We start from the raw sequence: 26,219 nt of genomic DNA, 5'->3' as shown, positions 1-26,219 counted from the left end.
CCGTTCCAAAATCTTATACTATATAGGCTCAAGTAAGCGGAGACTTGCTCCACAAAGGCAAAGAAGCTACGCCATGGCCTAAACAGATACAGTTCGCGTAGTTTGAATGTAAAACTATTTGAAAGAGCAATCAAAATTACTGAATCGTATACGTATTCATGCGATGCTTGGGGACAAGTTTGTTGAGAAATTTATTTCAGTCAATGCTAGGTAGTAAAGCTTTGAGAATAATTGTGTATTTCTTACTAGGTTTAAACTAATAGCCACTTTATTAAGTCTAACTCGTAGGAAGAGATAAGGTTGGCTATAATTATAGGAACTATAGATTGAACCTTCGAGGCTATAGAAAGAGTGGCTTTTGCGTCGAGTTAGATGAGCAGAAGACCAGGGAATAAATTAGAAAGGTGAGTAGATTCAAATTTCATATATAGCACATACGTAGATGAATATATCATAATGTCTGTATAGTTGCAAATCTTTAATGTGCCATGTAAATTCGTAATCTAGAAGTGGTGAACAAATCTTAGACACCCGCTCATTAAACGGTATAAGTGTAAGTTCTGCCGGTCCGTGTACTCATCTAGCAACTGGCTGACAGACCCACTAAATGTTGTTTTCATAATGGTCTGTGCGTTATGTGTAGCTTGACCCTTTCGCTCATTTTAAAAATTCTCTTCAATATTTCTTAGACTCACGATTTCAGCTCTACCATCTACATTCTAAGATACTATCAACGACACTACTCATTGATAGTAGAAATCAATATGTAAGAAAGCAAGATGTATGGCAACTAGGTTTGTATCTTCTCATTTTATCATAAGTGTTTTACGACGCAGCAGACCTTACTCCAGCCACTCGAACCATCCTACGAGTCTTTCAACCCGAATGATCTTTCTTCCGTGATGCGTCTTGCGTCGTGGTCCTGAGAGGGCTTGGAGATATAAGGGCGGACGGTGCTTGCATCGTTCGTATAGCTATAATTCGCTGCAAGAATAAAATTAATTCCTATGGACCATCATAGTCCGCGCTCATCTTGTGCTTTACGTTACAGTCTTCCACATGAGCGAGGCTCCAAGCGTTCCGACATATCGGCTTTCGTGTTACCTCTTTATCTAACCCGTACCCGTGCCCAGCCCTAGTTCCAATTAGGTTCGGCCTAACGGTGATCCCCGCCCCTCCGAACCGATTCCAATTCGTCACCCGCTCGTCGGAACGTTAGACAACGTCATTACACAGCAGTTCGCTCCTGTTATTGTACCTAAATTCTGCACATGTACGAATGAGCACTTTAAATGCTAATCTTGAATGTATATGGAAGTTTTTCTCGTTTCTAAAACTTGTTTATATCTGTAGTGTAACAAATGCCATGGCGTCTGACCTTTTATTGCTCTTATCTTACTATTAGCAACTTATCATTCTAATAAAATTTTAATGTATTTTACCCGTCCATTCTTGCGATCTTTGAGGCGTCAATACCTTAATCACGTAGCGTTTTCTACCACGTCTAAGATGCCGGCCGGTACCAAATCTAAATTCTCGCACCTCCCGTTGAGCACGAGCGGTCCGATAGAATGCGCTGTGTCAGGAACGGTCTTATTGAACACACCATACTTCAACCGTGGCTCAGCACACTCATCTGAAGAGAGGCGCGAGTTCAATCTCACCGGCTTGTTACCTACAGGCATTCAAACTCTCGAACAACAAACGGAGCGCGCATACCAACAGTACGCTTCTAGACAAGATGACTTGGCCAAGAACACGTTCTTGACATCATTAAAGGAGCAGAACTCGGTCTTGTATTTCAAGGTAAAATTATCTTGCGGCTCATCCCGGTCTTAGTGCTTGGTTGTTTCGATAAACCCGCATAGATCAAACTCAGTCTCAACTATAAAAATCACCGTGCTGATGACTTATAGCTTATACAAGACCACTTGAAGGAAATGTTCAGTATTGTATACACACCAACAGAAGGTGATGCAATTCAGAACTTCTCCCGCTTATTCCGACGACCCGAGGGCTGTTTTCTGAATATCAATGATATTGACAGGGTTTCACATGACTTGGCCCAATGGGGAAAACCTGAAGATATCGACTACATTGTTGTCACAGGTATGTGTCCGGAATTAGCGATTGCTATGTAGGTATGATATTGATATGTGTTAAAATAGATGGCGAGGAGATCCTTGGCATAGGAGACCAAGGCGTAGGCGGGATTCTTATCTCGGTTGCGAAGCTTGCTCTCACTACTCTCTGCGCTGGCATTCACCCCAACCGGACCTTGCCCGTCGTGCTGGACTGTGGAACAGATAATGAGAGCCTTCTCAATGATGATTTATACCTCGGCCTACGGCAGAAGCGGGAACGAGGGGAGAAGTACGATAAGCTCGTTGACGAATTTGTTCAATCCGCTCGCAAACTGTTTCCTCATGCTTATATCCACTTTGAAGACTTTGGGTTAGCGAATGGTGAGTGATCTTAGGTAGGAGGAACAAGTGCCCGGCTAACGCGTAGATTCAGCTCGTCGTATTTTAGACCATTATAGACCGGAAATCCCTTGCTTCAACGATGATGTCCAAGGCACCGGGTGTGTGACCCTGGCTGCCATCATGGCCGGACTGCATGTCAGCAAGCAAAAACTCCAGGATACTAAAATGGTCATCTTTGGCGCAGGAACTGCTGGCGTGGGTATTGCTGATCAAGTCCGAGATGCCATTGCTACCGAGAAGGGGATCAGCAAGGAGGAGGCTGCGAAGCAAATCTGGTAAGTTTCAAGGTTTATCAACGATCGATTAATCATTTCACCTGCCTAATATAAGACTTAACTTTCTATAGGCTGATTGACAAGCCCGGCCTCCTGACTACCAAAACCGAGCTCGACCACGGTCAACGGGCCTACGCCAAAGACGCATCCAAATGGGATGGCAAGGAAAGCTCCCTCGTATCCGTCATCAAAGAAATCCACCCCAACGTGCTCATCGGGACATCCACGGTCCCCAAGTCCTTCACCGAAGAAATCATCAAAGAAATGGCTAAAGGAACCGAACGCCCCGTCATCCTCCCCTTATCCAACCCCACCAGACTCCACGAAGCCGTCCCCGCGGACATCCTCAAATGGACCGACGGCAAGGCCCTAGTAGCCACGGGCTCGCCGTTCGACCCCGTGAAAGGCCCCTGGGGCAAGGACGGCGCCGACGTCGAAATCGAAGTCGCAGAGTGCAACAACTCGGTCGTGTTCCCCGGCATCGGCCTCGGCGCCGTGCTCTCCCGCGCGTCCAAGGTCACGGACAAAATGCTCGTCGCGGCCGTCCACGGCGTCGCGGATCTGAGTCCCGCGCTAAAGGATGATACTGCGCCCTTGTTACCGGGGGTCGAGGACGTACGCGCGGTGAGCGTGCGCGTTGCGAGGGAGGTTATTCTTGCGGCGGTGGAGGATGGCGTTGTGGGGGAGAAGGACATACCGACGGATAAGGAGGAGCTGGACGAGTGGATCAAGGAGCAGATGTGGGATCCGGTGTATCGCCCGCTAAAGCGCGTCGAGCCGCAAGGCGCTAGTAGGGCGGCGAAGGCGGAGTTGAAGGTTGTGGGGAGTTTGGAGAAGGTTGGGGATAGGATTGCTAGGGAGTGAGCTATCTATATAGTATTCCTGCTTCTGTGTTTTGGGGTGAAACGAGGATGAGGTTATTATGAAGGTATTATATAGGGATCATGAGATAGATCAACTGGTGTAGTTGTATATATATACCACGAGGCTTATAAATAGTTGCTACTGCCAGTATTTCGGGATAAGTTTGACTGAAATAACCGGGTGTTTTGATTGCGGCCCATTGGATTCAAACGAGTACGTAATATAATAAATATGTCTTACTTTAATTCAATTGACGGAATATAGGGGTCTTCCCGAAATGTATTAACTTTGAAGATAAAGTTCAAAATCGTGTAACTACCTAAACTATTGAAAGAAGACTATACTGTCCACAGGCTATACACTTTGATTGAAATCTTTGCTCTATAGGACTATTAGTACCTACCCTAGTTTAACTTGCCCATTCAATTCGTATCACTATACGGATAAAGCCATCTATAGGTAGGTATGTAGGTACACAAGACACTCGAGACAATCCCTAAAATTGATATCATAACATATTACCACATCTCTTCATATATAGGTAGTCAACAAGTAGATAGCTAGCATAATTCCAAATTCGACGAGAAACCAAGTACTAGATTCAACCCGGCTAACTCCATAGAAAGCAGCACTAGACAATAGGCCGCATAGCAAGTAGGTGATTACCTACATACCTCTTTCTTGCTGCCCAATTCCATTCCCATCCCGCAAACTAAGACTTGTCCTATCCCATCATCAAATAAGCCCAGCCCTAGCCGCCTCACCTCCACCCCCCTGAAGCAACTCTTCAACCTTCTGTTTCCCCTTTCCAAGCCCCCCTTCACCAACACCCATCCGACGAGCCACATACCGCTGGGCTACGACTCCGATACTCAAGCTCAGCGTCTCCTCGACCCATTCGGCAACCCATTCACGCGGGTCCACGCCACCGCTCTCTACAATCTCCCGGATCTCGTCTGGAACGTTTATCCCATCTAGACCTAGCTGCTGCTCGCTCTCGCCGCTGGCAGGCGTCAGAGGTGCCGGCGCATCCAACCAGCGAATCCATTTCGCTGGAATGTACTGACTCACGGTGCTGTACACGATGTCATGAATCGGGTCGAGGACATAGACGGCGAAGCAGATGTGGGGGTCTGTGCTGCTGTCGTCGGCTACGGCGCTAGGTTCCTTCTCTGCCTCACCAGCTGTGCTACCAGCGAAGAGAGCAGGGTCTGCGTCTACGATAATAGGCTGGACAGCGAGGAAGATGTCACTAGTTCGCACGGGATTTTCCTCGCTCACGGGCTCTAGAGCACGTTTTTGCGCCTCGGAAACGCCACCACTAGCCGCGAAGTAGTCATGGGAATAACTCTCCGCACTGACGCGGCAGAGCTTAGTCCCCTCGATTATACCTTTCACAGCACCTAGATCGCGAGGTGAGTCGACTTGCCTCCACCAGGGACCATCGCGCCAGCCGGCAGAGTTGGAAGAACTCTTGTAGAAGGCGTCTGATGATCGTCGAGCGGTATTCTCATGACCGCGTTGGATGACGAGGAGGTCGCCGCCCTCAACTTGCGACATGACCCGGCTGAAGACCTCGTGGATAAGAGGATCAAGCGATGGGTAGCCAACGATGTCGTGGGTGATGTGGATAAGTAGACGCTCATGCGAAGAGATAGGAGGGGCAAGAGTGTGTAAAATGTTGGCGAAGGTAGGCAAAGCGTGCTGACGGATACCGTCGCCTATAAGCAATGTTGTTAGTTCAATATATTCTTGGCCAAATCACTCTCAATACGTAGGCGCCGTATTTAAATACATACCGAGACCTCTCAGAGCTCCGACGTTTCCTTTAACCTGATCAGCCCATTTCTTGGCTTCCTCATTCTGTTGGATCTCCTTGTATGCAGCCTCAGCTTGCTTCATGGCTGCATTTGCTGTAGCGCTAGCCGTAGCAAACAGTCCACCCCACCAACCACCACCGGCACCTGGTGCTGTCTCCTCGGCTGACCCCTTCTTCTCGGCATCCTGGAGATCAGAGCTGGTGGCACTGGGGGTGAAGCTTGCGTGGAGGGAGCGAGTACTATCGACGGACTTGCGTGCGACGTTGGCTGGCTTGTCTTCGGATTGCCGAGGGGCACCGGGAGGAGGGGTCGCCGTACTAGTTCGTTTAACAGGTGCCTTGGTAGATGTCTCTTTGACGCGAGGAGTATGGGGTCGGACGGGTTCTTCGCCAAGCTCATCCTCCAACTCGGCAAGTCCAGGTATGTCTTTCTTGAGCTTCTCGCCTCGAGTCTTAGAGGGAGCCGGCTTAGATTTACTAGCAGGCTTCTTTACTACGCTCTCATCGATCCCTTCGAAGAGCTCATTCAAACCATCGTCGGCAGAGGCCTTTGACCGTCTCGCTGCCATGTTGGGTAGTTATCGTAGTGGGGAAGGGTATCTTTATTAGAGAGGGATCGCTAGTAATTGCGATCGAGAGAAAACAAATGGAGGATACCTGATAGTTTATGCGCTAAGAAATAGGCTACGAAGAGCTATTGCGATCCTAATTAGATGTACACAGGAATTGAATATGATTCGCTATAGCCTTGTACATATGTCTATGTATGCAGGGTCGCGGGGAACCAATAGTTGGAGAGAATTTGACTGCAACTGTTTATAGAATACTTGTCGGCAGATGCAACAAACACTATTTTAACAACTGAGAAGAAATGTTATATCAACTAATTTTGTAGAGTCTGAATGAGATGCTACTTCTAATAAGAAATGGGGGGGGTAAATGGATAGTTCAATATGGCATGTGATATTAGGTACGTTATATGATATGAGGTAAGGTTGTATGGTATCTGGTATCAATATCACCAGTTGACCAGTCGATGAAAGAGTTTCGGGAAGGGAAGGAAGACGGGACACGGAAAGCTTTGACCAAGTTCCAATCCAGGAACTGTCGTCACTAAACGGGGTAGGCGGACCAGTGGCAGCAACGCACGAACCATAATTGGATATACATATGTTAGGTACTTATATGTATCTTGGTACCTGGGTGCTTAATTGATGTATATTACGTGATCTCCCGCAGCTTTGACAGGGAAGTTACAATGGCGTCTGATCTAAGAAAGGAACTCTAGCATAATCGTGTTATCCTATTGGTCAAAAATGGGAAGGTACTTTAGTAAAATCCAGCAAGTGGGATAATTATTGTGGCTAGTAAATCCAAATCGGGATTTAATCTGTGGCTTTGAACAGGTCGAACCTCGAGAAATTAGCAGTGCACCTAATAATACGGTTGCCAGCAGCAGTCATAGCAGCAAGAGCGAGACGAGAGCACCTGCCCGATAGAAAGATCGAATCAAGTACCCTCAGATATTATTTTACTTCTTGATCTTTAAAGTTGGTGATTCTGATTTTAATAGGCAGTAACTTCGTATTTTGTCAGGTACGTATTGACCGCCTAAGGTTTATTGATTTCCAACCTAACCATCAATCTTCAAATTCGTTCGTTCTTTCCTACCAAGTCAGCTCCTTTCATCAACCTTTTTTCTCACCACGTCTCTCTTACACAACACACACTCACTGCACACCTGCAATCGTACCAACTACATTTACTGACAATCATTTTCAGAATACGATCGAGTGACTCTTTTAAAAAGCCTTGATTCAACTTCTTTTTTATTAAATCCATTCAATCTTGACTATTGATTATTTCAAGTTTTATCGGCGGCGGGCTGCTTGTCCTTGCATCTTCCCCCGGCAACTAGTAATTCAGTCCACCCCGGCCTTTTACATACAATTTTCAAGCATTGCCTCCTTACTACATACATACAACTACTTATTTTTCCCTTAGCCACAGTCCGCGCCTAACAACGAACAACGAGCAATTGTCAACTAGGCGTTGAGAAGAAATATAATTTGCACTAATTGGAAATTATATTTCTACCTGTCGGCTATTTTATTTTATTCTTTACTCTTCTCTTTTCGTTGGTTTGGGAAGGCGCGCTTCAGCCATCAACATCCTGAGCCTTTCCCCACTTACATAATCTCCGACCCAAAACTTCTTTCACCTTTAATTCATACACGTACATTAGGTACTTCACTTACACATACAACGCATCCATACTTACAAACCTGCGACAATTCTCGACTATAGAGAATTTACGATGGATCCCTCTAACGGTCCTCGCGGAAGAGGCCGGAAGAGTTCTACTTTTCCAAGTACCTTCCCTATTACTTCATCACCTCATAACTCATCTGAGCAGCCTATACAACAACCTTCATCCGCAACATCTTCTTTTTCTTTCACTGCAGAGACACCGAGCCCTTCCGCTTCTAGGGAAAAGCGAATTCGCGCTCGCAACATTGACAGTGCCGGCACTATGCCAGAAGATCCCGCTAGCAAAGGTGGACGCTCCTTGAGAAAACGTCCTCGTGTAGACTATACATTTGACCAGCTTGATGACATTGAGAGCTACGGTTCAAAATCTATGCCCAACGCTACCCGCACGTTGAAGAGACGGAAAACTGATTTTGCTCCTAATGAGAATGAGACGAACGAAGATTCAGAAGCTCGCGCTACCAGACGAGCTTCCGAGCAGCCTCAGCCATCATCATCTCGCAAACGTAACACTGGAAAGTCTACAGCAGAACCTCAGACTTACGTTCCAGAACAGCAGATGGATGATGCCGAAGTACGAGACACTATTGAAGTTGGTGGACACCATAGCGGAGAGTCAGATGCGTCGATGCTTAGACGAACTAGCTCTGGCTCTGGCTCCTCAAATGATGAGACCAAGGCTCCCATTCTTAACATTCCTGTTGACATGTCTATTTCTTCGGAATCCTCACAATCATCAAAGCCGTCGGAGACGTCAGAACCTTCAGTACCTTCAGAACCCTCACAGCATTCACAACTATCACTATATACCGCCCCGGGTGAGAGCCATCCTAATCTACAAAAAGCTCAACCCGAAACTATGGCCGGAAATGAGGGTGAACCCCGAGAGCAAGAAGACAAAGCAGATGATGATGATGATGAGGCCCTTGATATTGACGGCGATCATACCGAGCCAGACTTACTGGACCATCTCACTCCATATATCAATGGCTCTTTCGTTTACTACCCGAACTACCGGGATGATGAGCTCGAGCTCCCGGAAGCCGAGGCAGAGCCCGAGGTTGATGCCGAAGCCGACTCGAACGCAGATGCTGAAGCGAACCCTAGTACTGCAGTCAAGGCTGAGGCGGATCCTAAAGCCGGCCTAGAGCTAGAACCCGATGTAGCTAACGAAGATAGCCCTGGAGTCGTCGCTGCTGAAGAAGATGCGGTTGCTGGGGACACACCGGCCGACACTGCCGCAAATTCGCCCACTGCGGAATTAGAGCCATCCAGTACACAGCCAGCAGATATGAAACAATTCCGGTTCAAGCAGCCTAGAAAAGCATCTGAATTCACCGACCTATTCAAAGACATCAAGTCTTTATCTCCCAAAGAGCTCTACCGAAGAGTCGAAGTTGCGAATAAGGCTCTCGCAGCATGGCAGGATGAGTTCAAGGAGCTACGAAAGTTGACGGATGATTACGATAATTCAATTCGCTTCCACAAAGAGGAGGAAGCCTTCAATCGTCGCTTTAAAGCCGCTGTTGCCAGAGACCCTAGCGCAAACCCCATTCAAAAAGATTTTGTCGTCAAGGGCATTAGAGCCAAGGACACGACAGAACCAGAAATCGCCTATGCCCGACAGCAGGACAGACTTATGGCTAGCGTCTACGGATTCGAATATGATCCGAGAGCAGATAGAGTGGGTAGACAAGACCCCATTGCGCAACGAACTGGCTTAGGTCGTCACGGGCGTCTTCGCGAAAGGCCTAAACAGACCGCCAAGGCAGCCGAAGCTGAAGATCCCAACATCTTACAAGGAAAACGAACGAGAAAGCCACCGGAGAGGTTCAACGAAGGTGAAGCCGCTAGCAGAGGCTCTACCCCGGCTCCAACCCAACGCCGAGGACGTCGTGGCGCACAGGGACAAGAGAATGGCGACCAACAACAGAACCAAAACCAGCCTCAAGCTCAGGTCCAGAATACCAACGCACCAAGTGTAGCATCCGAGCCGCCTGAGAAGGAGCCGCCTAAGAAGAAAGGAAAAGGCGGCAGACCTCGCAAAAACCCACTCCCGGTACCGGAAGCTCAGCCTACTCCAGACCCGGAACCAGAGCATGAAGAGCACAATCTTGAACCCCAGCCTCTTGGCATCTCGCGCCCTAAATCGCAACCGAAGACATCGTCTAAGTCGCAAGCCAAACCCGAGCCTAAGGTCAAGCCTATTGCAGAACCCACGCCACAGCTCAATGTGGAACCCAAACCCGATTTAGCGCCTTCGCTTAAGAGAGGAGCTGAGGAGGCAGCTGTAGAGGAAGAACAGCCTCGCAAGCGTAAACGCAAGGCCCCTGCAAATGCCGCGGCAGTTGTGGAACAGGAGGAAGAAGTTGATGTGCCCAATGGTGCAGAGCCTCTGGCACCCTCAAAACTAACTCGTCGAACAAACTCCCGAAAACCCGATATTCCATCCGGATCCTTCAAGGCAGCTACTTCTACGAGTCATCAGACCGAGGAGCCTCGTCCTCCTACTGCGTCTTCTACCGCAACAGCTGAGACAGTAGTGTCCACAAGTAACTACCAGCTCCGCGAGAAACGTCAAAGAAAGTTCACTAATGATATCAACGATGATGACTTCCTTGAAGAACCCAAACCCAAGCGCGCTAAACGCGCCCCGAAGAAAACACAGACCAAGGTTGAGGACCTCACACCTGCTCCAGAGCCCGCTCCAGTGCAGCAACCAGAACAGAAGGCTCTTCCTGCATCGAAACCGCCTACCAAGATCAAAATCAAGGTGAAGAACAAGCATCCTGCCTCCGTGTCCGCTCTTAGCACGCCGCCGTTAGTCCCTTCGACCTTAGCACCAGTTCACACCAACAATGCTATCAACGGGAATTCCAATGGCGACAATAGTAGCAATGGATTTGCTGAGCCTAACATACCCGACGGAGAGATCGGTGCAGATCCTAACAAGGACTACAATTCTATGACTAAGTCTGAAAAGATGTCCTATTCTATGAAAGGTATATTTGAGTTCCCCATACATTATCCCATATATAATTCAAGCATGCGAGATACTAAAACTTTATAGCTCGATGGGCATCTGGCTCTATGAACACGGCGGTAGCCAAGCGCCGTGCGACGCTTGCGGCCAAGAAGCAGAGCGCGAAACCACCTGCGGGGGCTAATTCCACGGCTCTCAACCATGCAGAAACTCCCCCCTCCAGATCTACACCTGGTGGCGACGAAGATGACGAAGCCGCTGCCTTGAGGCAGTAATTATCATCATATTTACTACGGCGCCCGGGAAATGTCAAGCAACGTATGCGACATTGCCACATAGAGGGCTATTCCAGCCATTACCTCCAATCGCAGCCTACTTCTACAGCTAGCACTATGCACCCATTACAGTTGATACACTATCACATCAGTCAAGCCTCATCCTGACTCCGCAGCATAAGCATGTCTAAGACATTGATGCTACTGCATTTGCTCTCGCTTGTCACCGTTTCCAATCAATATGAAGAATTCATTGAAAAAAAAAACCCCCCAAAAAACAAAAAAACAAAAAAAAAAGAACTATCAGATAGACATAATCGAGTCTTGACATATCAACATTAAGTAAGAGGTTCGGGTCACACAAATACTAGACACTCTCGGACGCCTCGTCGCGTGAAAAAAAGTACTATAAAAGTACTATACGGCGACGCTGCGTCCTATTAGCAGCTTATCGCTACAGTGGTAATGGGAAGTTTAGATACTTGGACTAAACTCCCAGCCACGCAGTATAGGGCGACGGGGTCAGGAAATCTCAACTGACTCGTCCGCCTGCAGACGGAGGGCGGGGAGGGTTGTTGGATAATTAGACCACGCCCATCCAGCCCTCGGACACCCCCTGGGGATGGGACGGAGGTGTACCTAGACAAAACTCACCTGGGTCACCTCTGTCCACATTATAACCCCACGATGGACAGATGAACGGGATGCTGGATACTTGGACCAGCTCCCAGTTCGTCTGTTCCATCTTCCATGAATGATGTAGAGAGGAGTTCGGATACTTGGACCGGCTCCTATTCTACTCATTCATGAAGGTGATGTGTAGATAATGAATGGACTGGCGTTGGATAATTGGACCAATTCCAAGTCCATTCATTTGTCTCCTATCTGTGGGTTAATAGGCTGTCGGATACTTGAACCGACTCCTGGTTGGCCCATTGATAGGTAGAGGGATGGATAGCCTGGGCGTCATATATTCGCCAGTCCCAGGGCCTTCCATCTCTCTACACATCACAGCCTGGGTGGAGGACTGTTTGGATACTTGGACCAAACCTTCCTTCGCCCGGGCTCATCCCTGGGGGGTGTCCAAAACAGGAGACGCGAGGAGGTTTGTGGGACGGAAAATAGGGGTAGGACACTTTGTACATATTGGGTATATACGGCATTTGGGCCTAAGGGCGAAGCGTTGTCATTATTTTGCATAGGTGGGTGGATGGGATGTTTTGATACCTGGACCAATTCCTGTCCACCCCACCCACGGAGCGAGCATCATTGTACGCATAGAAACGGATAGGATAGAAGGAGGCCTATACATAAAATGGAGGGGAAACGAAAGATACCATTACCATCAATTTTGGAAGTTAGTAGCATATATATGTGATATGAATACGTTCACATAAATGGAAGCCGTGATACTGCCATTAGTTTATGTCGTGTAAAAGGTGAAGCTGGTAGTGGATACGTTATCTATACTTAGGAGGTAGTTATTTACTTTAACTCTAGGTATTCACTTCTCAACTAGTCTACAGCATACCTAAAACTACCTACTTATCTAACCTAAGCGAGATATAACCTTAGCTCTTTCATCTTATACCTTAAAACTTTCCTTAAAGCCGATGCTCTAATTCTGTGTTAGGCGAATAGATTCATTTAGTAAATACTCTGTTGAAAAATAAGGGTACCGCTAACTTGTAGATCCTGTAATCTAGAAATATATACGGATGAAAGCCTAAGAGGTCCCAATTATTACCATCATCACACACGGCGTGTAGTGTCGGTCAAGATGAAACAATGGTCAGTTACAGTCATCAGAAACAAGTCACGGAGCAGCGATGGCACGCAAGAATGGGGAACCGAACTATCAATTGTCCAGGATGCAGTTTCTTTTGGTTTGGTATGTCTCCTTTACGCCCCGAAGCCGAAATGCAAAGTGACCAGTCCTACCACCCGACACGCGACATAGGCCTCCATCTCAAATCCTCTCACCAGCAGTCGTGAGAGCGGCCGGCCGTGGTTAGTGTCTTTCTTCTTCCAATATCAATCAATCAATCGTGATGAAGTATCGTCAATCAATAAGGTAGGTAGGCTAGGTAGTATGAATCATCCTCCTCCTCTCACCCAATGCTCCGCCTGAAACGAAATGCTCGACTTTTACATCACTACGCCGGAGTTGCTGGCAATACGCTGGGTAGATAGGTTAGAAATTGTAGGGTTGGGGGCCATGTGGTAATGAGACTTACAGGCCATAATTCGGCGGCCTCCTTTCCGACGGGACCAGTGATGGCAGAGCCCTTCATCTCACCCTTGGGGTTGACGATCTAGGAGATAACATGTTAGCTGTGTGCTCTGCATGACATGTGAACAAATACGCAGTCTCCCATTCATCCATGCTCAATCATGTAGAATTCTAGCACAGATTTGGTTGCTGCATATTTGGTACATATAGAAGGTTAAACTTACGACACCAGCGTTGTCCTCGAAGTACAGGAAAACACCATCGGTTCGCTTCCAGGGCTTGGACTGTCGGACGATGACGGCGGGGTGGACCTTCTTTCGGAGCTCGGGCTTTCCCTTCTTGACGGTGGCCATGACCATGTCACCAACACCACCGGCGGGCAGTCGGTTAAGACGGGCACCGATACCCTTGACGGAGATGATGTACAGGTTTCGGGCGCCGGAGTTGTCGGCGCAGTTCATGATAGCACCACTGTTTCGCGTGTTAGTCTCTCGAATTGGGTTCGCGGGAGAGGGACAGAGTTCCTGCACTTACACAGGCAGACCGAGGGTCATCTTTAGCTTGCCACCGGGGGCACCACGTCTATGAAGCATATGGTTAGCATTTTTGCTTCAGAGCTTCGTTGTCGAATAAAGCATCCCATCGTCGCCTCTGTAGCTTATTCCACGACAATCCAACTACATCTGAGCTTGCACTTCGAGATCTAGTTCCGTTGATGTCTTATAATCCGAATTTTCGCCAACACAAATTCTTCAATCTCTTCCTCTTTCATGCAAATTATTTCTCCCAAATTCGTCTTGCTCTTCGCATTTCCCCCCACCAAATCTTCAATTCCTCTTCCCATTTTACCCCACCAACATTTCCGCTACAAATCGAGGAATTCGGGTTCGAATGAGATAAACTTACGAGAGCTTGGCCATTGCGACTGATTTATTCGGAGGTTCTTTACGGTCGGGGTGTGGTGTTGACGGTGGTCGAAGTTGGTGGTCGTTGTCACGGGGGAAAAAAAGGTCAACAGCTCCAAATTTCTCGTTGGTAAGTTTACTACTGCAAACCTGGAAATGTGCGGCTTGGAGGAAAAAAACCCTAGGGACCCACAAAGTTCGGGAAGCGATTTCCGTAAAAGGAAGGCGTGTCACGTGGTGTTTGTGGATTATCATGATGATCCTTGTACTTTTCAATGTGGCTCGTGCGTCTCTTGCCATTTACACATTACACATTACACTGGCTGACTTACAATATGACAAACTGCAAACGCGTAATCAAATTGGATATCATCAGCTTAAAATTAACTACACCACAGATTTCAATATGTAGTTCAACTAGAAATACGCATATAGGCATGTGCAGCAATTAGTAGTGCTGGGCTTAAAATCTACGCATCCTTTTAATCTTGAAGTTTCCCCAGTCACTTTCTATCATGGGTCTCAGTCATATATCAAGCTAGAACTTAGCATATTGCACTATATTGATATACTAATTGACTTAATATCTCCATACATGGCTCCTCGAGGAGTTTCGGCGCGACTAGTGGTCGACTCTTTCATTCCAAGGCTTCACGGCCTCTAGCAGCTTCTCGTGTACTGTTGCGTCTCCAGTATGCTTCAGCGCCTCTTGATAGACGTCATCGCCGATCCTTTGAGCGAAAAGGAGGAACGATGCCCACGCGAAGTCAGCGAATCCCACAGTCTTCCCCTCGAAGAAAGGGCCGTCGCCATTCTCTTTCAGCAGGGCGGTAGCTTTCTCCAGAGCAGGCTGTGCACCTTTCCATGCTACTTCGCCGCCTTGCTTCTCAGCTACCTCCTCCAAGGTCGCGCCAAACATCACTTCACGAGTTCGGCGGAAGTACTCCTTGCTACCATCGTTCAAGATCCCGTTAAAAACACCCGGGACGTAGACGCCCCTAGTGGCAGTTAAGACATCTACAAGGATATCCTTCACTTTTTGCAGATAAGGGGAGTCCAGATGGAGGCTAGGCTCCGGGTACTTCTTCTCGAGCACGTCGGCGATTGTGAAGGAATCAGTTACCCAAGTCCCGTCGGGCAAGATGATCGTCGGGATGGTGTAGATATCCGCCTTCGGGAGGCTACGAGGTAACTGTCAGCAAATTCAAGTTGATACCCTGTCAAGTGGCCGCCGTCCCTCGCCTAATTTTAAAAGGCAGTGGCAGTGGCTCATCAAAATTCGGACATCGCTTTTTTGATGGGCTCGTCCCAAAACCAGATGAAATATCCGGATTGAGGGCAGGAATATTATGCTTTAGGCAGACTCACTGGTCTTGGAATTTTCCCTTGATGTCTGGGTATTCAACCTATGAATGGTGTTAATTTCGTACAAGTATCTTCACATTCTGGTAGAGCTTACCCATTCTGTCTTGTAGGGGAGGTTCTTGTAGTTCAAGACGAACCGAGCTGTGTCCAATTTTCAGATATTATATCCCATCTCTAAACATATGATGGCACTTACTTTTCCATGGGTTATACGACCACGTCTTGTTTGGCGGCTTGGACGGTAAGTCAAAGAACACAATTTCTTTATTGGCCATTGCAAAGGTATAATAATAAAGATATCTGGTTGGTAACAGTAAGTGTTTCAAAGACTAATGACGAATCCTCACTAGATACAATGATTGGAATAGAGAAGCAGAAGTTTAGGTTGGAAAGTCCATTATCTTTATGCTCGACTCTAATGAGATGACAAAACATTAAAAGTCTCCGGTCTAAAAATCCCCGATCCATGCATGAACTCGCCGGCGGCCGGCCAATGCATGAGCCCCGCATTTGCTACTCTATAATGTTTCATCCGACTATACTAATTAAGTATTAGAGATTCCATTTTACATGCCACTTACATGTTATTTGATCATCAGCCCTCCTTAACCTCACCATCAACTCCCCGGAAATGCTATTTATTCAATATGCGTACCCAATCCCGTCATAACCCGGATTATTGCCGTTACTACATATATACTAACATTCTGTTGGGGATCAGAAATGACGCCTCCTACCTGATGCCTAGATCTTGGTGAATATATTGGCCGCAAGCTAGTAACGGGGCGCTAGCTTACAAATAACTCGGGCTTTCTTTCGATAAGCGCTTGTATTATCAATTGACTATTTGCATGCGTAATAGATATGCGTACAAGGTAACAGCTGGCAATGCGGCTGTTTCTTTGAAGGTAGTATGACTCTTAACCATACATACCTACATATGCAGTCTAATATTATGACTCAGAGTCTCAGATTAATATATTAACTTAACTCTGGATTTAAGACTGATTTACCACGGATAATGCCGTGAATATGAGCTTACCATATTTAAGCTTATATGGTACGTTGATCGTTGCCTAGGCTTAGGTAGTTGATATTATTCTATTAATTTAGGAAATGAGTCTATCACTGTTCTTGCAATTCACCATTTCTATTGCAAAGTCTCAATATAAATAAATGTGGTTTATATGGCTGATGTAATCAGACGGAAATATCCTATTTACCTTTTTACCGTAGTTATGTCGTGGTTTAACACAGAGGTCTTACAAGAGGGACTTTTAACAAGCATAATATTTTATAAAATCTCATAGGTCTATAGATGCTTCTGGATCCCACCAGGAAGTGTATGTCGAGTTTCCAGATGAGACATTAGAACAAAGGATACTTTCGGTACGTATAACTGTAGACTCCCGGTAGCTAGCTTAGAGTTCCTCGCTCAACACCGAACTTGTTTCCTTGCTTCTTGCAACACCTCATAATAATTTATATTCTACAGACGTACCGAAATTACGTATATATTAGCTTACACCCGAGAACATTCTTCGAAACTTCTCGTGTGGCCATCGTATGATAATAAACTTATTGAGTTGTCTGGAGCCACTGGTATATATCCTTGCAACTTTGTGGAAGTATTATAGTGGCCTGGGTGAATATTGTCTAAGTTAGGTAATGATATATTACCATCGCTCCTTTAAACATGACTTATGTTTTCAAAATGAGTATCCTTTGACTAGTTAATGTAAATATCTTTCACACTACTAACACACCTCGTGCCGAATGGGTCTTTTCTGTGTGTTAATGTTCTATCATTGGTTAATTTTTTGATATGTGTACTTTATACAGTATTGGTAGTTGCTTATACAAGCTGGAAAAAGCTGTGAAATCAATCGTTTTCTATAACTAAGAGTCTATTCTCTGGTGATAATGGCTAATACAGATATGAGGGTAAAGCATGAATACGTCATACTAGAAACAGTGAATTCCGACACCAGGGAGCACGCTATGCCTATTTTGTCATTAGTCTGAGGCGGGCTGACCAATTATAATTCACCAATTTATTCTTTGCAGTAAGTCCCCTTTTACCATACTGTAATGAGACAAATTACCTAGGTATGTCACGACTCACGATTCCTAGCAAATAGAGCATAAAAGATAGGTAAATAATTGCATACAGAAATTCATATATTAGTAAATGTAAATTTTTGGAATTGAACGTTCTATGAGGTAGGTACCTAGGTATTGGAAGGAGTAAATATGGTTTAAGCTGGTCAAAGCTTCAAATTTACCTCGTCATTGGCTCTATGAATTTGTACACTAGGTAGGTACCTAGGTACATTTCGGGTTAGTAGGTGCACGGCGCGATGCACCAACCTTATCGATAGCTACATGTATTCGGCATGATAGGTGCGTTTCTCGAGATCTTTCGCCCGCCATTAACATTTTCCCATCTTAACCTATTCTTTCTTATTCTCTCTTGGTTAACCCACGATTAACAATGGCGCACGCAGCCCCCGTTGACATTTGGAACGGTAATGGCATCGCCTTGGGAGCTCCTTCTCCCAAGAAGGTCGCTTATTTCTACGATTCTGACATCGGAAACTTTGCCTATGTGTCAGGCCATCCAATGAAACCACATCGCATCCGGTTGGCGCACAGCTTGATTATGAATTACGGTGTGTATAAGAAGATGGAGATTTACGTGAGTAATCATAGCACCTGTCACTTTAACTAGAAAGATAACTGACATCCCAAAGCGTGCGAAACCTGCAACGCGACTCGAGATGACCCAATTCCATACGGACGAGTACATAGATTTCTTACAGCGAGTCACCCCCGAGAATATGGATAATTTCCAGCGGGAGCAAGGCAAATACAATGTCGGAGATGATTGTCCAGTATTTGACGGACTATTTGAATTCTGTGGCATAAGTGCTGGTGGCAGTATGGAGGGTGCTGCCCGGCTCAACCGTCAAAAGTGCGATATCGCAGTCAACTGGGCGGGTGGCCTCCATCACGCAAAGAAGTCTGAGGCTAGTGGCTTCTGCTATGTTAACGGTACGAATTATCTTATCTGACTTGCTCACTTTAATATCCCTCTCCCTTCAGTTATGCTAATATAGTTACCGAGTAGATATCGTTCTCGGAATTCTCGAACTCTTACGATTTAATAAGCGCGTCCTATATATCGATATCGATGTACACCATGGCGATGGTGTTGAGGAAGCATTTTATACCACAGACAGAGTCATGACAGTGTCTTTTCACAAGTACGGCGAATACTTCCCTGGAACGGGCGAGCTTAGAGATATTGGCATCGGCCAGGGCCGTTACTACGCCACTAATTTCCCCCTTCGCGACGGCATAGATGATTCCTCATACAAATCAATCTTCGAACCCGTCATATCAGCCGTTATGGAATATTATAATCCGGACGCGGTTGTTCTTCAATGTGGCGGAGACAGTTTGTCCGGTGACCGCCTCGGTTGTTTTAACCTGAGTATGGATGGACATGCCAACTGCGTAAAGTTCGTTAAGAGTTTCAACCGACCAACTCTGGTACTCGGTGGTGGTGGTTATACAATGCGTAATGTTGCCCGTACCTGGGCTTTTGAGACTGGTTTGCTTGTTGATGCTCAGATGGATCGAACCCTACCATTTAATGAATATTATGATGTAAGATTACGTCCTTCCTACTACTACTTCGAGCACTAACCTTGAAAATAGTATTATGGGCCTGACTACTCGCTTGACGTGCGTGCTTCCAACATGGAGAACGCCAATAGCCCCGAGTATCTAGAGAAGATAAAAAATCAGCTCATCGAAAATCTTCGCCGTACCGCTCATGCCCCATCCGTCCAGATGCAAGATGTCCCCCGTCATTCTCTGGGAGCAATGTCTGATGAGGAAGAAGCTGAGCTTGATGACCTCGATGAGGACGAAAATAAAGATGTTCGCATGAGTCAGCGCCAGTGGGAACAGCACATAGAGCGGGACAACGAATACGAGGAAAGCGATAATGAGGACCTAGATAAAGCGAATGGAGTTCATCGAAACGGCAACACGCGGCGGCCATTAATCGACTATCGCAATTCAGATGTTGAAGCTGATAGCGGCGCCGCGACGCCTGCCAACGGCTCTGTTGAACATGTCATCAAATCTAAAGAAACAGATGATATCATTATGGAGGATGTAGCAGAGAAGGAACCCGAAGTCGAAGCAAACACTCGCGATAACTCCCAGCCAGAGGAGAAGGATACTGAACACGAAAGCAAGGCTGCTAGTATTGCTGATCAGGAAGGAGCATCGAAGGAATCCCAGGGAGTCGCCAAGTCCGATAAAGATGGTAGTGAAAGCGAAAAGACAGCTGCCGCTGAAAATGAGTCTGGGAGCGAAAAGGCTGAGACATCCAAGGAGGCTGACGAGACAATGCGGGATGTTGGTGAAAGCAAAGCACCAACCGAAGAGGCTGAAAAAGCGCCCAGCGCAGCGCCAGAGGCTAAGAGCACTCCGGAAGCTGAAAAAGTTGATCAAGATGGTGACATCGACATGGACGCCCCCGTTGCCGCCGCCCCTGAGCTAAAGCAAGAGATTGGAACAGACGCCAAGGACCAACCCGCAGAGAAGGCTGATGCTGCGTCGCCTAGTTCCGCGGAGCCCGCTAGTAAAGACAAGGATAAAGACAAGGAAAAGGATGATGCGAGCTCTTAAGAAGATCCAAACACTAATTTTGATACCCACGTTTTAAATCTTCTCGCCCTTCCAAGTCTTTAAAGCAACCAGTGTATAGGAGATGGACGGGACGGAATAGGGGATGGTGTTCATCGGGTTCCTCTTCAGATCATTGTAGACTAGCCGAGCGAACGGCGTTCAGGTTTTCCGGCAGCATCAGTGGCGGAGGGACGACCGCCTTGCGTTTAGTTGGCGAGCTCGCCCCTTAGCTAGTATCTTTTGCTTAGCGCTTTGTGATTTTATGCGATGACTTTTAATTCCCGTGATTGAGGTGACGGTGATCTGCCGATGTGTTGAAGTTAGCATATCTAATTTGACTAGAGAATGCTATTACCTTGATGAAAAAAGACGTAGATCCCAATCTACTTGTTTAGTTGGTAAGAGGATATAGTAAGTTCCGTTAGTTAAAGAGAAGTAGATTTAATATTGGTGATAGCATTTCCCGTTTATAATTAATTTAGTCGTACATCTACATCAAAGATTATTACTACATATACTTCATAAGACAATTAGATTTAGATTCCTCACGTAGTTAAGAGTAGATCGGGCCTCATCTTATAAACTCGCCCACCTCAACCTATTCACAAAACAAGTAATGGATTTAGTAAATAGGAGATGGGGAAAACGGAAGTTGATTAATTATATTGTATTATATTCTAGATTACCTGGGTATCGATCTGTCAAGTAGTGCTTTAAACTACCTAATATACGGGCGAACTTCTTGCTCTAAAAATCGAGGTTAAGTAGGCAAGACAAAAAAGGAGACCACCCTTTCCGGCTGCCACAATAGCCCGAATTTATAAATGTCTGGCAAACATGATACGTATTTCGATAAAAAGATGGAAGTAGGAATTTCGGAAAACATAGGATGCGTCTATGCCCAAGGTTTATTTTACCTTATACCTTTGGTAGAATATGTTGTAGGAAAAGTCTCCTATTTGAGATATGTGTCTTGCCCACTTGATGCAAATTTTTCCTACTTTACATGAACCAGTAAGAGATAAATGAAAGAAATGGCAAAAGAACTAGAATCTTTTTTAGGCATATAAGGAGTAGATCTAGTAGTTTATGGTTTAATACACCTATGTTAATATTTATCAAAGATCAGATCCAAGAATATATGACTTAGCATGATAATTAAAAATATAACAATAATAATGATAAATTATAGAAATATAGCAAAAAACTTGAAAAAGCTGCGTATAGAACCTTCTATTTTGACAAACATAGCCTGAGACAATAAGCCTCATAAAATTGGGCATATTCCTCGTACTCATAAACTCGGGCACGCAGGCAGAAGGACCTCTCGCACCTGATAGGTTGTATAAGGGGTGTGTAATATCAGGGGCAACCATTCACTACAACCTTGCTTTAGACAATTGGGTATAAATCGTCCTAGATGATAGAGGGGAGAGTTACATAACTGCAGCGCTGGCACGCCACGACCAATACACTATAGACATGATATACCGAGCATATAACCGGAAGCAGGAAGGCAGAGCCTGCAGTAGTGTGTTGCAATTTCAGATTAGCTGAATATGTAGCTTATGGTATCTAAGAACCGAAGCCATTGGCATCCTGTGAATATATAAGGTTAGAGAGAGGTTTCAATATCCCAGCATTCGCGCCCTCCAAGATATCGCACTGTATCTGTTACCCTTGTGCTATCATACCTAAAAACCACTTCCTTCGACAATCACCTCGCTCATCAACTGCCAACATGTCTGCCAACAAGCCTGCCACCGCAGCGCTAGCCTTCACGAACGTCTTTGGCCATGTCCCATCGATTGAAAGACTGATCCAGGACTTCGACTTCACCAAGGTATCTAATCGTCTCCGAGGGGATACTCTCATCGCCTACCTCTATAATATGTTGAACTGACATCGAATCTCTTCCGGTTAGATCGATGTTAAGGACAGCTCCCGACTGGACTATCTGACTGTCAAGCTGGCGCCGGCATATGGTGACCTTAACAATGAGTCGATCAAGACGATTGACGAGCGCCTCAAGGTCATGATTGCCGGCGCAGTCAAGACGATCGACAAAATCGCACCAACCGAGCGCACTTGGGACCGGGTCGTCGGTGCCATGATGCAGTGCCCTCTCATGGAGCCCGACGGAGAAGCCATCAAGCGAACGGACAAGCTTATTAAGTCTGGGATCAACGTGTTCAAATTCGACGGATCTCCCGACATTGCCATCGTCAAAGAGGTCTCTAGTTCCCCAACTACCATTTGCTAACTCCTGCTTCTCTTCCCTTTGTCAAGTCTTAACGATCATAGTACTTACGAGTTGCCTTGTCGGCCAGGTTGAATCATGGTTCGTAAACCTCATAAACGACGCGGATATTCGCGAGTCGACCCAGATTAACATCACTATCCTCGCCAATATCGTTGCCCAGACGGGAGCAACCATTAACTCTCTCGAGGCACTCATCTACAAAAAGGAAAACCACGAAAAGACTCTCGTCGACATTGGCGTTCTCCGCTTTCCCGACACGAAGAATCCCTATTTCAAGGTCTAGCAATCAGTGCCCCCTGTCAATGGTCTTTCGACTTACTTTATTAGGTCTATCGTATCCAGCTCATGGCTTGGTCCCAATCGGACCGCGTTCTGATGGTACAGGAAGACCAGAACGGAATCACAGGCGGTAAGTTATGGTGTCTGCTCCCCAGCACAGCTGTCGAAGGACACGATAGTTCTAACAGAAAGGTCTACCAGAGCTCATCCTCCGCAAGTTTAAGCCTCGCGACGAAGTTTTAAGGGAGATGTCTGCAGAGGCCCACGCCAAGGCTGTTGACGAGGCGAACAATTTGTTCTCTTAGGCGACCGGTTGCCGTACAATTAAACTCGATGATCTACTCACTTGAGGCCTTAGGAATGTGTATCGACGTGGATAGATTGATTACCTTAGCGTCATTGGGGGTGCGAAATGATATGTTAGAAGGATGTTGTAAAGAATGTTGTAGTTATTGGTAAAGATTCTAATGAATCCACTTTTCCCTCCAAAATCTTGAATATTCACTTTTCTCTTGCACCTTCCCACAGAGAGTTGCAGTAGCCGCATATGCCGTTTAATAACCAGATAGCGCAACATTGAATTCGGTAGTGCGTTTCATATGGATATTGATTGGTTCCAGCCAGGAATAAGTAGAGTTTAAGCGAATTTAAGCCAATGAAGCTTGCTACCGTCTGATTGCCTAGGTACATCTTCCCCGGTATAGAAAAAGGGGTGAGTTTAGTGGGCCTGAAAAGGAGGCCAGATTATACCACCTTTGTATACACCCAGATAGAAACATCTAAGTAGGTTAAAAATTAACCGTAAAGGACATCTAAATCTACATCATCATTATCTCCACGCTCCTCGCCTTCATCCATATCTATCATCTCCCCTTTTCTCCTAAAATACTTGCGCACATAACCAGTCGCCATAGCATCCGTCACAAGCAGCTTGAATATAAGATTCGGCCGCTTACCCCTTTGCCGGCGTCTTTGGGACTTGGAATACTCCTCAAGCGAGGAAAAGAGCCTCTCGGTATTGTGCCGCAGGTTGCCTGTCTCGTAGAGCGAGATAGAATCTATAAAGCAGAATACCATCACTTTCTTCCTGTCAAGCTGCTTTAAGAGACGCAGGAATAACTGGCACGTTTTGACGAAGTTCTGTTCGCGGATCCCCTGCAGCCATTTTTTGTCGAGGAAGCTTAGGTCGAAGTCAGATGCTAACTCGGCGTGCGTAAGAAGCTGACCGCAGAGACTGCGCACGATGTCGAATGCGTCGGCGCAGCCTTCACGACGCGCCCTTTGCAGGCTGCAGAAGTAGTGGAGGCATATGAATCCAGAGCGAGTTTTCCGGAGGTATTCCATGGGGATACGTGCGCAGAGGTAGGTGAGCGCGGAGATGGTACTGCTGTCGTCGAGGCCGCCGTGTATGAGGAGCTTTGTAGCTTTGCTGTCTTCTTGTAGCCAGGCTTTGAATTCTTCTTGTTTAGTCAAGGCGGATAGTTGGCGCATCTCCTCGTTGTCGATGTTGCTCGGCGATGCGGCATCCTCAAAGTCTTGGATTACTCGGCTTTGATCATGAAGTAGGTACTGTGTTGCTACTGTAGCGGGTGAGGGTCCTGGTAAAATCTTATCAGTACCTATGCAGCGTTATAGTTTAGGTGTGCAATTTTACCACATACCATCATTTACCTTACATGGAACATTTTCTTTTAAAGTTTCCTTCCTGCGGTATGGTATGCTATCCGCCGAGCTCTGTGAAGCAGCTGAGTTGAGAAACGTCTTGAAAGTCCGAAGGACGTATAAACCAAGGTCTCCGCTGTGGTATGTATTGAGATCATTTGCTCTGATTGGATTCTTCAATGTCTTAGACTTTATATTCATCTCAAATAGACTTTTCTTAAGGTCGTCCGTTTGGCGTGTTATATCTTGCTTTTGACTTTCTTTTTTTAATAGTCAGTTGTCCATATAACGCTAATCGGGTGTACATACATACTGGTTAATTTATTGCCTCGCCAGGCATATTCGAGTAATTGTTGAAGTAGTGTTGCTAATGTTTCAAACGCTTGAACGGTCTCCTCATGAAGAGACTTGTCAAGAGTGCGAGATGCGCAAAGAGCAAGGTAATCTTCGGCGTGATAAAACATCTGTGCGAGTTCGTCTAGACATCTGAGAATAGCAGAGTCAATTTTAACACCTCCTATAGTAGCCTATAACTATGTAAGTGAAGTGCACTTAAAGACTCAAAGATAATACTTTAAGACTTAAGACTTACCGATATCAAACAGCCGAATGCATCTGATAATATTAATATTAGAAGACAATCTTAGATCCCATTATATCGAAGCTTACCGCTCAAGCAACATGTTTTATGTTGATTCCTAAGCAAGCTAACCCAATAGCAATAAGGATAGATATGCTTCTTAAGATCAAGAAGAAGAAGTGAGGTGCTCCTTCGGGTCGTGTAAACGTCTCTCGATTGAGAAATTGCACAAGCTAAACTTGCCCGGACCCAAGTTACCGAATCCTCTAATGACTTATGTGGGATAGTCGGCGTATTGTCCTTGCCTATCTCTGGCTCTAATACTTGCGTCCGAAACTTTCGAATGGACTTATTGAGATTATTAACTGCTGGTGATGTATTATCCCATAGTGAGGCACTGAATTTGGATAGGTGATTAGCTCTCGTATAATATAGGCAATAGAGCGACGTACATATGCTCAGTCAAGCGATTGGCTTGTTCAGCATGGACGTGGCTTCTGACACGATCGTCATATTCAATGTCATCGCTTTGAGCGAGGATAATAGCCCTCAATAATAATTGATCAATAAATGAGGCAGCAGGGTCTGCTGGTACCATGCGACGTTCATAGATGCCCTTGTCATATTGATTGTTAATAACCACACTAGTTTGGTGATTCTGGTTAATTTCATGGTCCTTTCTCTGATCAATATGTTGATTTTCAACGGAAACGTCGCCTTGGGCCGCATTGACTGCTTTTCCGTCTATTTGCAGATTTCGGCCTTCAACTTCCATCGCGACGTCTACTTATCATTTTAGTTTAACCTTTTGTTTCATAAAAAATAAATCTTGTTCCATAAAGCAAGAGGATAGTGATACATACGGCTGGTGATACCTAATGTCGAACCCTGTGGCTTGCAAGGTATATTAGGTACATACGTAAAGCTATAGTATGGTCTCGTATACAGTGCGACTCCTTTGGTGGTGGATTGTCCTGTACATATGTATATTTGGAATCCTTGTCAACTTGGGCGAAAATATAATTGGTAGACTTGATGTAAGCAGCAATAAATGTCGTGCCACTAATGCGGCTCTCTCAGCTCAGAAACTCTAGTCTATTAAAGGGAGGTGGGGGTTCTCAGTTTCCTACAGCCTTGATAACTATATGTACATGTAGATTATTACCCAACATCCATACCTATTAATACTTCGGACCGACTAGAAAGGAAGGAAAGGAGTTGTCATGAGAACTCGTAGCCTTATCCTTACAGA

At 45.9% G+C, this 26,219-nt stretch overlaps 8 protein-coding genes across 8 annotated transcripts; 4 read left to right on the top strand and 4 right to left on the bottom strand.

Annotated features, from left to right (window-relative positions):
• Positions 1-1,509: 1,509 nt before the first annotated feature.
• GL218_07874 (NAD-dependent malic enzyme, mitochondrial) lies at positions 1,510-3,625 on the top strand (the record flags this gene model as incomplete). The annotated part of the gene is made up of 5 exons (XM_033584650.1): positions 1,510-1,806; positions 1,917-2,109; positions 2,169-2,465; positions 2,518-2,761; positions 2,833-3,625. 5 exons carry the CDS (start codon positions 1,510-1,512, stop codon positions 3,623-3,625), a joined length of 1,824 nt encoding a protein of 607 aa, XP_033441235.1.
• Positions 3,626-4,360: 735 nt separating this feature from the next.
• Positions 4,361-6,013, bottom strand: GL218_07873 (Maintenance of telomere capping protein 1; the record flags this gene model as incomplete). The annotated part of the gene is made up of 2 exons (XM_033584649.1): positions 4,361-5,346; positions 5,425-6,013. The coding sequence occupies 2 exons, from the start codon at positions 6,011-6,013 to the stop codon at positions 4,361-4,363; spliced, it is 1,575 nt and encodes a 524-aa protein (XP_033441354.1).
• A 1,964-nt stretch (positions 6,014-7,977) lies between these two features.
• Positions 7,978-10,973, top strand: GL218_07872 (uncharacterized protein; the record flags this gene model as incomplete). The annotated part of the gene is made up of 2 exons (XM_033584648.1): positions 7,978-10,717; positions 10,786-10,973. The coding sequence occupies 2 exons, from the start codon at positions 7,978-7,980 to the stop codon at positions 10,971-10,973; spliced, it is 2,928 nt and encodes a 975-aa protein (XP_033441240.1).
• A 2,148-nt stretch (positions 10,974-13,121) lies between these two features.
• On the bottom strand, positions 13,122-14,126 carry GL218_07871 (60S ribosomal protein L23-B; the record flags this gene model as incomplete). Its single annotated transcript, XM_033584647.1, has 5 exons — positions 13,122-13,154; positions 13,211-13,288; positions 13,431-13,677; positions 13,741-13,788; positions 14,113-14,126. 5 exons carry the CDS (start codon positions 14,124-14,126, stop codon positions 13,122-13,124), a joined length of 420 nt encoding a protein of 139 aa, XP_033441353.1.
• Positions 14,127-14,733: 607 nt separating this feature from the next.
• On the bottom strand, positions 14,734-15,751 carry GL218_07870 (putative glutathione S-transferase; the record flags this gene model as incomplete). The annotated part of the gene is made up of 4 exons (XM_033584646.1): positions 14,734-15,292; positions 15,480-15,517; positions 15,571-15,617; positions 15,673-15,751. 4 exons carry the CDS (start codon positions 15,749-15,751, stop codon positions 14,734-14,736), a joined length of 723 nt encoding a protein of 240 aa, XP_033441239.1.
• Positions 15,752-17,970: 2,219 nt separating this feature from the next.
• Positions 17,971-20,183, top strand: GL218_07869 (Histone deacetylase RPD3; the record flags this gene model as incomplete). Its single annotated transcript, XM_033584645.1, has 4 exons — positions 17,971-18,174; positions 18,230-18,530; positions 18,607-19,148; positions 19,200-20,183. 4 exons carry the CDS (start codon positions 17,971-17,973, stop codon positions 20,181-20,183), a joined length of 2,031 nt encoding a protein of 676 aa, XP_033441371.1.
• Positions 20,184-21,924: 1,741 nt separating this feature from the next.
• On the top strand, positions 21,925-22,446 carry GL218_07868 (uncharacterized protein; the record flags this gene model as incomplete). The annotated part of the gene is made up of 2 exons (XM_033584644.1): positions 21,925-22,026; positions 22,108-22,446. 2 exons carry the CDS (start codon positions 21,925-21,927, stop codon positions 22,444-22,446), a joined length of 441 nt encoding a protein of 146 aa, XP_033441246.1.
• A 73-nt stretch (positions 22,447-22,519) lies between these two features.
• Positions 22,520-24,588, bottom strand: GL218_07867 (uncharacterized protein; the record flags this gene model as incomplete). The annotated part of the gene is made up of 3 exons (XM_033584643.1): positions 22,520-22,713; positions 23,682-24,344; positions 24,402-24,588. 3 exons carry the CDS (start codon positions 24,586-24,588, stop codon positions 22,520-22,522), a joined length of 1,044 nt encoding a protein of 347 aa, XP_033441368.1.
• Between the last annotated feature and the right edge of the window lie 1,631 nt (positions 24,589-26,219).

This window comes from Daldinia childiae, assembly GCF_008694065.1.
Source record: "Daldinia childiae strain JS-1345 chromosome Unknown Scaffold10, whole genome shotgun sequence".
NCBI classification, from domain to species: domain Eukaryota; kingdom Fungi; phylum Ascomycota; class Sordariomycetes; order Xylariales; family Hypoxylaceae; genus Daldinia; species Daldinia childiae.
The sequence above is the reverse complement of the archived record's forward strand: the minus strand, read 5'-3'. Positions and strand labels throughout refer to the sequence as shown.